The sequence below is a fragment of the Hypanus sabinus genome, chromosome 5 (genome assembly GCF_030144855.1).
Source record: "Hypanus sabinus isolate sHypSab1 chromosome 5, sHypSab1.hap1, whole genome shotgun sequence".
Lineage (NCBI taxonomy): Eukaryota > Metazoa > Chordata > Chondrichthyes > Myliobatiformes > Dasyatidae > Hypanus > Hypanus sabinus.
This window is the reverse complement of record NC_082710.1, coordinates 176504582-176518164: the sequence shown is the minus strand read 5'-3', so window position 1 is coordinate 176518164 and position 13583 is coordinate 176504582. Positions and strand designations below refer to the sequence as shown.

Here is a 13583-nt window from a genome sequence, read left to right as displayed (position 1 = left end):
CAGGGCCCTGTACAGCTGCAGATGGACCTCTTTACTCCTATACTCAATTCCTCTTGTTATAAAGGCCAGCATGCCATTAGCTTTCTTCACTGCCTGCTGTACCTGCTTTCATTGACTGATGTACAAGAACACCTAGATCTCGTTGTGCTTCCCCTTTTCCTAACTTGACTCCATTTAGATAGTAATCTGCCTTCCTGTTCTTGCCACCAAAGTGGATAACCTCACATTTATCCACATTAAACTGCATCTGCCATACATTTGCCCACTCACCCAACCTGTCCAAGTCACCCTGCGTTCTCATAACATCTTCCTGACATTTCACACTGCCACCCAGCTTTGTGTCATCAGCAAATATGCTAATGTTACTTTTAATCCCTTCATCTAAATCATTAATGTATATTGTAAACAGCTGCGGTCCCAGCACCGAACCTTGCAGTACCCCACTGGTCACTGCCTGCCATTCCGAAAGGGACCCGTTAATCGCTACTCTTTGTTTCCTGTCAGCCAGCCAATTTTCAATCCATGTCAGTACTCTGCCCCCAATACCATATGTCCTAATTTTGCCCACTAATCTCCTATTTGGGACTTTATCAAAAGCTTTCTGGAAGTCCAGGTACACTACATCCACTGGCTCTCCCTTGTCCATTTTCATAGCTACATCCTCAAAAAAACTCCAGAAGATTAGTCAAGCATGATTTTCCCTTCATAAATCCATGCTGACTTGGACTGATCCTTCTACTGCTATCCAAATGTGTTGTAATTTCCTCTTTTATAATTGACTCCAGCATCTTTCCCACTACTGACATCAGGCTAACCGGTCTATAATTCCCTGTTTTCTCTCTCCCTCCTTTCTTGAAAAGTGGGACAACATTAGCTACCCTCCAATCAGCAGGAACTGTTCCTGAATCTATAGAAGATTGGGAAATGATTACCAATGCATCCACCATTTCTAGAGCCACCTCTTTAAGTACCCTGGAATGCAGACCATCAGGTCCCGGGGACATCAGCCTTCAGACACAACAGTCTATCCAACACCGTGTCTTGCCTAATATAAATTTCCTTCAGTTTATCCATTACCCTAGTTTCTTTGGTCTCTATTACATCTGGGAGATTGTTTGTGTCTTCCCTAGTAAAGACATCTCCAAAGTACTTGTTCAACTCGTCTGCCATTTCCTTGCTCCCCATAATAAATTCACCCGTTTCTGTCTTCACTGGTCCAATTTTGGTCTTAACTATTTTTTTGCTATTCACATACCTAAAGAAGCTTTTACTATCCTCCTTTATATTCTTGGTTAGTTTACCTTCGTACCTCATTTTTCCTTGGCATATTGCCTTTGTTGTTACCTTCTGTTGCTCTTTAAAAGCTCCCAGTCCTCCGGCTTCCCGCTCATCTTTGCTATGTTATACTTCTTCTCTTTTATTTTTATACTGCCCTTTACTTCTCTCGTCAGCCATGGCCGCTCTTTACTCCCCTTAGGATCTTTCTTCCTCTTTGGAATGAACCGATCCTGCACCTGCTGCATTATTCCCAGAAATACCTGCCATTGTTGTTCCACTGTCTTCCCTGCTAGGGTATTGTTCCATTGAACTTTGGCCAGCTCCTCCCTCATAGCTCCATAGTTCCCTTTGTTCAACTGTAATACTGACACATCCGATTTTCCCTTCTCCTTCTCAAATTGTAGGTTAAAACATATCATATTATGGTCACTACCTCCTAATGGTTCCTTTACCTCGAGGTCCCTGATCAAATCCAGTTCATTGCACAACACTAAATCTAGAATTGCCTTCTCCCTGGTAGGCTCCAGTACAAGCTGTTCTAAGAATCCATCTCGGAGGCACTCCACAAACTCCCTTTCTTGGGGTCCAGTACCATTCTGATTCTCCCAGTCTACCTGCATGTTGAAATCCCCCATGACAACTGTATCATTACTTTTGCGACATGCCAATTTTAACTCTTCATTCAACTTACACCCGACATCCAGGCTGCTGTTTGGAGGCCAGTAGGTAACTCCCATTAGCGTCTTTCTCCCCTTAGAATTTCTCAGTTCTATCCATACTGACTCTACATCCCCAGGTTCTATGTCCCCCCTCACAAGGGACTGAATATCATTCCTCACCAACAGAGCCACCCAACCCCCTCTGCCAGTCAGTCTGTCCTTTCGATAAGATGTATATCCTTGAATATTCATTTCCCAGGCCCTGTCCGCTTGAAGCCATGTCTCAGTTATTTCCACAACATTGTACTTGCCAATTTCCTGCTGACCCTCAAGCTCATCTACTTTATTCCTTATACTTCGTACTTTTAATTTGTTACTCCCCCCTCCTTTCATATCAATTCCTATTTCACTTGGCCATACTGTATGATCTCTTCTTGAGCTTTCTACTCCATTGATTCTGTTGTCCTTTTAAACTTTTCTTATTTTCACTTTCCCTTTAACTCCATCCTTATATTTCCTGTTCATCCCCTCCCCCCCACTACTTAGTTTAAACACATCCATGTTGCAGTGGCAAACCTGTCTGCCAGAATGCTGGTCCTCCACCTATTAAGGTGCAACCCGTCCCTTTTGTAAAATTCATCCCTACCCCAAAACAGATCCCAGTGGTCCAAGAATGTAAATCCTTGCTTCCTGCACCAGTTCCTCAGCCACACATTCAGATCCATTATCTCCCTGTTCCTGCCCTCTCCAGCACGAGGAACTGGAAGCAAACCAGAGATAACCATCCTGGAAGTCCTGCTTTTCTGCCTTCTTCCGAGTTCTCTGAAGTCCCGCTGCAGAATGTCCTTCCTCTTCTTCCCGATGTCATTTGTGCTGACATGCACTACCACCTCCGGATGTTCACCTTCACCCTTGAGGATTCCCTGCAATCGGTCCGTGATGTCCTGGATCCTAGCACCAGGGAGGGAACATACCATCCGTAAATCTCGCCTGTTGCCTCAGAAACCTCTTTCCGTACCTCTCACTACTACCACGGCTGTTCCTGATGTCTGACTCCTCGGCTCTGCTTCTGCACCAATTTTCGGCTCGCAGACCTGTCCACCTCTCAGACTGACAGTATCTTCTGTTCTGACAGCTTCCAAAAGGGTGAACCTGTTTACGAGATGTACATCCCCTGGGGTCTCCTGTACTTTAAGCATCCTTTCCTTCCTCATCGTCATCCCCTTTCTCTCTTCCAGTATCCTCGGTGTAACAACCTCACTGTAGGTCCTGTCCAGAAAACTCGTTTTTGCGGATGAAGCTGAGATCATCCAGTTCTTTCTTCAGTGCTGCAACATGCTCCTTCAGAAGCTGAATCTGGACACACTTTCCACAGCTGTAGCAGCCAGGGGCACCATCAGTGTCCCTGACCTCCCACATCATGCACGTAGCACACGGAATCAGCTTAGCGGTCATTTCTTCACCCTCTCCCATTGTGCCTGACTTACGGTAGTCTCCTCCCTCAGCCTCCTCGCCGAAGATTCTCGAGCCAAAGACTAGGACTTCTCACACCAGGCACTTCCCTCAACCAGGCCACTTTCGGACAGTTGGATTACCTAACATTCTGGATTACCAGAATGTTACATTTGACAACACACTTGGATTACCTAACATTCTGATCTTTCAGAGGACCAATTTTGTGCCAAGCAGTCATTTTACACAACGTATCTGTAGAAACCTCCTTCACGTTGTCTGCTCGAGCAACTTCATGCTTTCCTTTAGCCTTCCTGATTTATTTTGTGTTTTCTTGCATTTTGTCCTTCATAAGTACCTCATATGTTTTTTCCTTCCTATACCTGCTATGCAGCTCCTTTTCTCTCTTAACCAGGGCCTCAATATCTCTTGAAAACTGAGGCTCCATACACCTGTTACCTTTACCTTTCATTACTCTCAAAATTTGGTTTTGAAGTCTCCATTTTCAAAGTACACCTTTGCCAGAAAACAGCCTGTCCCAATCCACACTTGCCAGATCACTTCTGATGACATGAAATTGGCTTTTCTCCAATTTAGAATCTCAACCCTTGGAACAGATCTATATTTTTACATATTCACTTTGAAACTAATGACACAGTGGTCACTGGATGTAAACTGCTCTCCTACACAAGCTTCTATCACCTGCTCTGTCTCATTCCCTAATAGCAGATCCAGTATCACACACTCTCTCATTGGGACTCCGACATACTGATGAAGGAAACTTTTCTGAACAAATTTGACAAACCCTATCCCACCTAGCCCTGTGAGAGTATGGGATCCCAGTCAATATGTTGAAAGTTCAAATCACCAAATACTACTACCGTGTGTTTCTTGCAGCAGTCTGCAATCTCTTTACAAATTTGTTGCTTTAAATCCCTCGGCTTGTTGTGTGGTCTGTCATCCACCTTTCCTACGATACAGTGCTCAGCCTATTAGTGCTATTTCATGAGAATTAACAAGAAGTAAGTTTGCAGATGACATGAAAATAACACTGGACAGCAAATTGTTATGAAAGTGTTGCTTCATCAGATATTTGATTGTGTATGATAGACCACATAATGCTGAACACAAATATAATTTCAGCCTTGCATCAGACAGGAATTTGGAGAATCAGGAAATTAACTTTTATTGACAATAATGACGGTGCTGACTCTTAGCAAAAGTTCAACTATGCTAATTTTTTTTGTTGATAACTTTCATTTATATTCAGTGTCTGAAGCTTCTCACTTAAGTGTCTAAGAATTATCACTAGCATTGACAGAATCCAGTTGCCCTGATACTCTTTCTCCATGACCGCAATATCCTGGTGAAACCTTTCACCATACTCATCACTGACAGCACCAAGATTTACAGGGAGGCATTCTAAATGGGAATCAGAAAACGAATCTTTAGTGACATGTTGCTCTTCATGGTTTTGTATGCTTGACTCATGTTGTCAACGAGCTGCATGTCGTTTGGTGCTCTGTAGTTGCCAGAAAATGTTTAACAACATCCTTGGATGCCTACCATGTGACTTTCTCCAGTCCCACTAAAAATTCTTCAAATTGCCTGACATTGATGACCTGTTTTATTTGTGGACCATCAAAAATGCCTTCATTAATCTTGGCATCAGTTATTCTGATGATTTATGAATTGAAATAACAAATACAGATGATTTTAAGAAAATGTACATGATAGGGAAATTTCATGGTGGATTTCATGATCAGCAACTCAAAATCCGTAAGATACACCCAAAAATATTCAGGAAGCAAAATCTTTGTTGTCCAGCTGTAATTGGGGTATGGTGGACAGAGAAAAAGTTTATCGAAAATTACTGAAGGATATGTATCTGCTGAATAAGTGGGCTGATGTACATCAGAATGAACTTAATTCTGATAAGTGCTAGCTATTGTCAGATCAAGGGCGGTGGTACACAGTGAACAACAGGGCGCAGTGGAATGTTGGGGGATAGATGGACCTTGGAATCCAAGTACATGGTTCCCAGAAAGTGGAGTCACAGCTACACGGGTTGATAAAGGGAGCTTTTAGCACACTGGCCTGTTCTGTTTTAGTCACCCTGCTACTGGAAAGAGTTCAGAAATATTTACAAGGATCTTGCTGGGACGAGAGGGACTGAGTAATGGGGAGAGGTTGCACAGTCTCGGACTTTATTCCTTGGAGCGTATGAGACTGAGAACTGATCTTATGAGCCCCTTCCATTGGTTGGGGTCAAACATGGATATTGCATCTGAGCTGTTTACATATCATATAAACTGGTACACAAGTCAGGGCAAGTCAAGACAAGTCAAGTCACTTTTTATTGTCATTTCGACCATAACTGCTGGTACAGTACACAGTAAAAACGAGACAATGTTTTTCAGGACCATGGTGCTACATGAAACAATACAAAAACTACACTAAACTACATAAACCAACAGAGAAACTACACTAGACTACAGACATAACCAGGACTGCATAAAGTGCACAGAACAGTGCAGGCATTACAATAAATAAAAAACAAGACAATAGGCACAGCAGAGGGCAGTAGGTTGGTAGTCCGATGGCTTGGGGGAAAATCTGTTACATAAATAAACAGCCGAATGGCGGAGTCCGGGATTCCGTCTGTTTCTGTACTCCCGCTGAGTATTTCGTTGCCACAGATGTAGTCCAATTTAATGTCTATTGGAGAGCAGAATGGACGGGAGAGCCGGCCGGCGAGGGCCTGCTTTTTTCCTGGTATGGATCCCTGCCCACTCGCCTTGTTTCCGCTTCCTCGCACACCGCTTATGAAGGTCCCACCTTCGGCTACTTGCATCAGGCGACTCCAAGGACTGCAGGCCCGATTCCCTCAGCAAACAGACATTGGAGAGCAGAATGGACAGGAGAGCCAGCTGGCTGGGGCTTACTTTTCCCCTGGCACGGACTCCTGCCCGTTCGCCTTGGTTCCGCTTCCTCGCAAACCGCTTACAACATCCCCAACTCCGGCCATATCTCTCCCTCTCTCCAAACAGCCGACTTATCAAAAGGAACAGCAGAAACCAATACAGTTTGGCATCAGTGGTGTTGTAGGACTCCAACTCCGGGTCTTTCCTCAGGGTTTACTCCCAAAGCCACCCCCATGACTGGGAACAGTCACAAGACAGCAGAGGATTGAGGTTAGGATTTTCCGTCTGCTAGATGATCTGCTACCCACAGCTGACGAGCCCCATCTGTTCAGAGTGACTTGTCTTCAGATGCCAGTACCTGCTTCTGGCCCTTCTCCTGTCAGTAGAAACGGTCCCACCATGCTTAGTAGCTGAGCCACACTGGAAGGGCAGGAGGTGGACTTGATTGTCAGGGGCTATTTGAGATGCACTCCATTGGGAATATTAAGTAGGTTGTGGGAGCTTATCTCCACCAACTGCCCTGGTTATAACACCAGGAACCAGTGATCTTGTAGAGATGTGTAAAATCATGATGAACATAGAGAGGATGAATTCACAGTCTTTTCCCCCGGGTTAGAGAAACCATTAGACCATAAGATATCGGAGCAGAATTAGGCCATTTGGCCCAATGAGTCTGCTTCACCATTTTATCATGGCTGATCCAATTTCCCTCTCAGTCCCAATCTTCTGCCTTCTCCCCGTGCCCTGACCAATCAACAATCCATCAACTTCTGCTTTAAATATACATAAAGACTTGCCCTCCACAACTGCCTGTGGCAAAGAATTCCACAGATTCACCACTCACTAGCAAAGGAAATTCCTCCTCATCACTGTTCTAAAAGGATGCCTCTCTATTCTGAGGCTGTGTCCTCTGGTCTTACACTCTCCCACCATAGGAAGCATCCTCTCCATATCCACTCTATCAAACCTTTCACCATTCAATTGGTTTCATTGAGGTCACCCCTCATTCTTCTGAATACCAGTGAATACAGGCACTGAACCGTCAAACACTACTCCAACAATACTCCAAATGAGGCCTGACCACTGCTTTATAAAGTCTAAACATTATATCCTTGCTTTTATATTCTTGTCCTTTTGAAGTAAGTGCATTGCATTTGCCTTCCTCACCACAGACTCAACCTTCAATTTAAACTTCCAGGAATCCTGCACAAGGACTCGCTGGTCCCATTGTGCCTCAGTGTTGATTTTGTGTTTTCTCTCCATTTAGAAAATAGTCAACCCTTTCATTTCTTCTACCAAAATGAATGACCATACACTACCCGGCAATGTACTCCATCTGCCATTTCTTTGCCCATTCTTCTAACCTTTCAGTCGTACTGTAGCCTCTCTACTTCCTCAAAACTACCCGCCCCTCCACCTATCTTCATATCATCTGCAAACTTTGCAACAGAGCCATCAACTCCATCATCAAAATCATTGACATATAACGTACAGAGAATCAATCCCAACACAGACCTCTGTGGAACACCACCAGTCACCAGCAGATCACCAGAAAAGCCCCCCTTTATTCCCACTCTTTGCCTCCTGCCAATCAGCCACTCCCTTATCCATATTAGAATCTTTCCTGGGCTCGTAGCTTGTTAAGCAGCCTCATGTGTGGCACCTTGTCAAAGGCCTTCTGAAAATCCAAGGACACAACACCAACCGATTCTCCTTTGTCTTTACAGCTTGTTGTTTATTCAAAGAATTCCAACAGATTCCTCAGGAAAGATTTTCCCTTGAGAAAACCATGCTGATTACAGCCTATTATATTATTTGCCTCAAAGTACCCTGAGACCTCATCCTTAAAAATCAACCAACATCTTCCCAACCACTGCAGTCAGACTAACTGGCCTGTAGTTTCCTTTCTTCTGCCTCCCTCCCTTCTTAAGGGTGGAGTAACATTTGCAATTTTCTAGTCTTTTGTATCCATTGTAGAATCTGGTGATTCTTGAAATATCATTATTAATGCCTCCATGATCTCTTCAGCCACCTCTTTCAGATCTCCAGGGTGTACACTATCTGGTTCAGTGACTTATCTGCCTTCAGTCTTTTCAGCTTCCCATGAACTTTCCCTCCTGTTATGGTAACTTCACCAACATCATGACCCCTGACACTTGGAACTTCCACCATACTGCTACTGTCTTCCACAGTGAAGACGGATGCAAAATACTTCTTCAGTTCCTCCGCCGTTCTGTTGTCCCCCATTACTATCTCTCTGGCATCATTTTTGAGTAGTCCGATATCCATTCTTACCTCTCTTTTACACTTTATGTATCTGAAGAAACTTTTGATATCCACTTTAATATTATTGGCTCTCTTGCTTTTGTATTCCATCTTTCCCTTAGTGACCTTTTTAGTTGCCTTCTGTTGGTTTTTAAAAGCTTTTCAATACTTTAATTTCCCACTAACTTTTGCTCTATTATATGCTCTCTTTGGCTTTGACTTATCATGCTAGCCACGATTGTGTCATCGTTCCTTTAGAAAACCTCTTCCTCTTTGGGATGTATATATCCCGTGCTTCTGAATTGCTTCCGGAAATTCCAGGCTTTGCTGACTGCTGTCATCCCTGCCAGTGTTCTTTTCCAATCAATTCTGGCCAACTCCTCTTTCATTCCCCTGTAATTCCCTTTACTCCACTGAAATACAGATACATCTGACTTGAGTTTTTCCTTCTCAAATTTCAGTGATCACCCCCAAGGGTTCTTTTACATTAAGCTCTCTAATCAATTCTGGTTCATTGCACAACACCCAATCTGAAATATCTGATTCTCTTTTGAGCTCAACAAGCTGTTCTGAACAGCTACGTAGTAGGCATTCTAGAAATTCCCCCTGCAGGAATCCCGCACCAGCCTGATTTTCTCAATCTACCTGCATACTGAAGTCCCCCATGACTATTGTAATATTGCCCTTGTGGTATGCATTTTCTTTCTTCCATAGTAATTTGTAGGCCATATCCTTACTATTGTCTGGGGGTCTGTATACAACTCCTCTCAGGGTCTTTTTACCCTTGCAGTTCCTTAGCTCTGTCCACAATGATTCAACAGCTTCCAACCCTACTTCACCTCTGTCGAATGATGATATCAGTTTCTACCAACAGAGCAATGCTGCTTTCCTGCCTGTCCTTTCAATACAAAGTGTATCCTCAGACATTATGATCCCAGCTATAATCTTTCAGCCGTGATTCAGTGATGGCTCCAACATCCTACCTGACAATCTGTAACTGTGCTGCAAGTTCATCTACCTTATTCCGTATACTATGTCAGTCCTGTGTTCACCCTTGTTGATTTTGTCCACCTTTTACATTACAACTCATCCTGTTGACTGCAATTTTGTCCTGTCAGCAGCCTCTCCTCATTGCACATTGCCTCTGTTCGTAAACCAGCTACCTGACCTTCAGCACTATTATTCACCTTTCCTATGACACTTCTTGCATTGACATATTTGTGGCTCAAACACAGGTCACACCATGCTCAACCTTTGTATTCCTAACTTTGTCCGAGGTCTTTCCAGCATTTGCCTCCACAAACTCTCCACTATCTTCTGCTGTAGAGGCATAGTTTTAAGGTGGGGGGGGGGAATTTAGCAGTAACATGAGCAGCAACCTTTTTTCCACTGAAGTTGCTATGTGGAATAAGCTGCCAGGGGAGCTGGTTGAGACAAGTACAATAATAACAATTGTAACAATACTCAGCATTCTGGCTGGTCGTATCATGATCTGCTCTGGCAATCTGAATGCCCGGGAATGTAAGAAGCTGCAGAGAGAAGTGGACTCAGCCCAATACATCAGGGGCAAATCCCTCCCCACCATTGGTAGTATCTACAGGAGGTGCTGCCTCTAGAAGGCAATTCCATTATTAAAGATTTTCACCATTCAGCCATGACATCTCCTTGCAGTGACCATTAGGCAGAAGCTACAGAAGCCTGAAGTCCCCACACAACCAGGTTCAGGAATAGAAACTGTTCAGTTCATGAACTAACTCACAAAACTCTAATCACTACCTCAGTACAACACTGTGACAACCTTGATCACTTTGCACTACAACAGACTTTGTTTATTTTTTCATTCTGATTGTGTTATTTCCTGTAAAAATTATGTATAATTTATGTTTTCATTGTGAGTGCTACCTCTGTGACTATATAGCCTGTGATGTTGCTGCGTGTGTGTGTTTTTTGAGCTGGTGCTTACATGGACTTGTGCATGGAACATTAAAACTTTGAATGGACAATCTGTCGGGCACATGGACAAGGAAGGTTTAGAAGGATCTGGGCTAAACCCTGGCAAAAGGGACTAGTTTGGATGGGGCATGTTGTTCATCATGGACCAGTTGGGCTGATGGACCTGTTTCTGGGCTGTATATCTCTGCAATTAGACATCAGTGAGAGTGATGAAATCTCAGAGCCTCCATTATAACAGTCCATTGCAGCCATTTCTGGTTCTTCCAGTAAACACCTATTGACGTGACAGGAGGAGGCTGCTCGGGCAGTTGTGGACTTTCCACCTCATGGAGTACGAAGAAGGTTCACCAGATTGATTCCTGGGATGGCAGGACTTTCATATGAAGAAAGACTGGATCGACTAGGCTTATACTCACTGGAATTTAGAAGATTGAGGGGGAATCTTATTGAAACGTATACAATTCTAAAGGGATTGGACAGGCTAGATGCAGGATGATTGTTTCCGATAATGGGGAAGTCCAGAACGAGTGGTCACAGTTTAAGGATAAAGGGGAAGCCTTTTAGGACCAAGATGAGGAAAAACTTCTTCACACAGAGAGTGGTGAATCTGTGAAATTGTCTGCCACAGGAAACAGTTGAGTCCGGTTCATTGGCTATATTTAAGAGGAAGTTAGATATGGCCCTTGTGGCTAAAGGGATCAGGGGTATGGAGAGAAAGCAGGTACAGGGTTCTGAGTTGGATGATCAGCCATGATCATACTGAATGGCGGTGCAGGCTCGAAGGGCCGAAAGGCCTACTCCTGCACCTATTTTCTATGTTTCTATGTTTACCGAACTAATCCCGCTGGGGTGCATTGCAGATTTTTTCATTGTCTGATTCACTGATCTTTATTCTACAGACGATCTCTTCCCTGCTGTTGTTCAATGGGCCCTGCTACTGGTCACCATTTGTGTTCTAATTGCTGCTAACTCCACTGTGATTTATTGGAATGTGAAACAAAACAGACACATAAAAGGTACGTTTCTGCAATATTGTGAGCTACTGGCCTGGAAATCCACTGGAACATCTCCCAGTTTCCCTCTGAAATTTCGATGAAAAGCCAGAGCATTTTCTGGAGAAATCATGTAAAATCCACATTTCCCAGCAGGGTCTGACATTCCAGCAGTGAATGTTTTCTCTGGAAAGAATATTTGTAGCCATAGAGATGGGAAGTAAGGAAGGAAACTGCCCGATGTGTGTGCATGGTGACGTGCCCGGAGGATCAACTGGTCACTGATTCACCTGCTTCCGGTAACTTGGTTCCCGATGTTTAGGCTCCTCTGCAGTGGTGAGACTGGGTACAGTTTATACGATAACTTTGTTCAATAGCTCAAACCAAATTTTAAAACTACGCATTTTGATTGTGTAACCTATCCCACTACAAGCTCTCCACTCACAGTGTCCTAAAGTGTTCTAAAGAGGCTAAACAGAGGATGAAGAACAGAACTTCATCTTTTTAGTATAAAGCACAAAAGTGCTGGAGGAACTCAGCATCTGTGGAAAGAAATAAACAGTCAACGTCTCAGACCAAGACCCTTGATTGGAAAGGAAGGGTGAAGAAGCCAGCGAGAACATGGGTGGAGGGGACGGAGTACAATCCAGAGGCTGGTAGGTGAAGGCAGCTGAAGGAAAAGAGTGGTGGATGAGGAAGAGAATTGAATTGTGAAGATGGGGGATGATAGATTTGAAAAGTAAAGTTTTGAAGCAGAAGGAATCTTTATTGGAGAGGAGAATGGATCAGGGGAGAGAGAGAAGGAGAAGGGACCTGATAGGCAGTGGAGCAGAAGTGGTAGGAGGGAAGTCAGAATGGGGAATGGAAAAAGAGAAGAGGGAAAGCATCAGAGGGAGGTGATAGGCATGTTCGGAGAGAAGCACTGTAAGGATACCATATAGCCCTCATTGCTGAGGAAAAGCACCGTTCAATACAGGTTGGCAATTCCATTGTATCCTGGATAATGGACTACCTGACTGGCAGACCACAGTTTGTGTGGCTTCACAGCTGTGTGTCAGACATGGCTAGAAGCAGCACTGGGGCCCCACAGGCAATGGTATTGGCTCCCGTGCTGTTTACCCTGTATACCCCAGGCTTTAGATACAACACAGTCATTTCATCTGTAGAAAATTATCTGACAACTTAGCAGTAGTGTATAAAGAGAGGCTGGGAGGATGAATACAGGGCCTTGGTGGAGGATGTTTGTCATGGGTCTGGAGGACTGGAATTTGCAAATATCACTCCACTCTTTAAGAAGGGAGGAAGGCAAAAGAAAGGAAGTTATAGGCTAGTTAGCCTAATCTCACTGGTTGCTAAACTGTTGGAGTCTATTTTTAAGGATGAGGTTGTGGGGTACTTGGAGACTAATGATAAAATAAGTCAAAGTCAGCATGGTTTCTGTAACGGGAAATCTTGCCTGACCAATCTGTTGGAGTTCCTCGAGGAAGTACCAAGTAGTGTGGACAAAGGAGAGACAGTGGATGTGATTTACTTGGATTTTCAGAAGGCATTTGATAAGGTGCCAGACATGAGGCTGCTTAGCAAATAAAATCCTGTGGAGAGGAACTGGTGGAAGGCAGGAGGCAGTGAGTGGGAATAAAAGGGGCCTTTTCTGGTTGGCTACCAGTGACTAGTGGTATTCCTCGGGTCGGTTTTCTGTGGTGGAGATATCCAGAACTAGAGGGCACAACCTCAAAATTGAGGGGCGACCTTTTAGAACAGAGGTAAGGAGAAATTGTTTTTAGCCAGAGAGCAGTGAATCTGTGGAATGCTCAGCCACAGACTGTGGTGGAGGCCAAGTCAGTGAGTTTATTTCGGGCAGAAGTTTCTTGATCGGTCAGGGCATCAAAGGATATGGGGAGTGTCAGGTGCATGGGGTTGGGTGGGATCAGAGATCAGCAGTCCTGGATAGTGGAGCAGACTCAATGGGCTGAATGGCCTAACCTGCTCATCTGCCTTCAGGTCTTGGAATTTATCAAATGCTGCAAGCTGAATCACCTTCAGCTCAACATCAGGAAGGC

The 13583-nt window shown here is 44.1% G+C and overlaps 1 protein-coding gene across 1 annotated transcript in view; it reads left to right on the top strand.

Moving 5' to 3' along the window:
* The window catches only part of LOC132394658 (butyrophilin subfamily 1 member A1-like), an 80564-nt gene that overhangs the window by 42120 nt on the left and 24861 nt on the right, over positions 1-13583 (top strand). The window contains exon 5 of the mRNA XM_059971021.1: positions 11431-11547. Coding sequence (XP_059827004.1) covers positions 11431-11547 — 117 coding nt within the window. The remainder of the gene's footprint in view (positions 1-11430; positions 11548-13583) is intronic.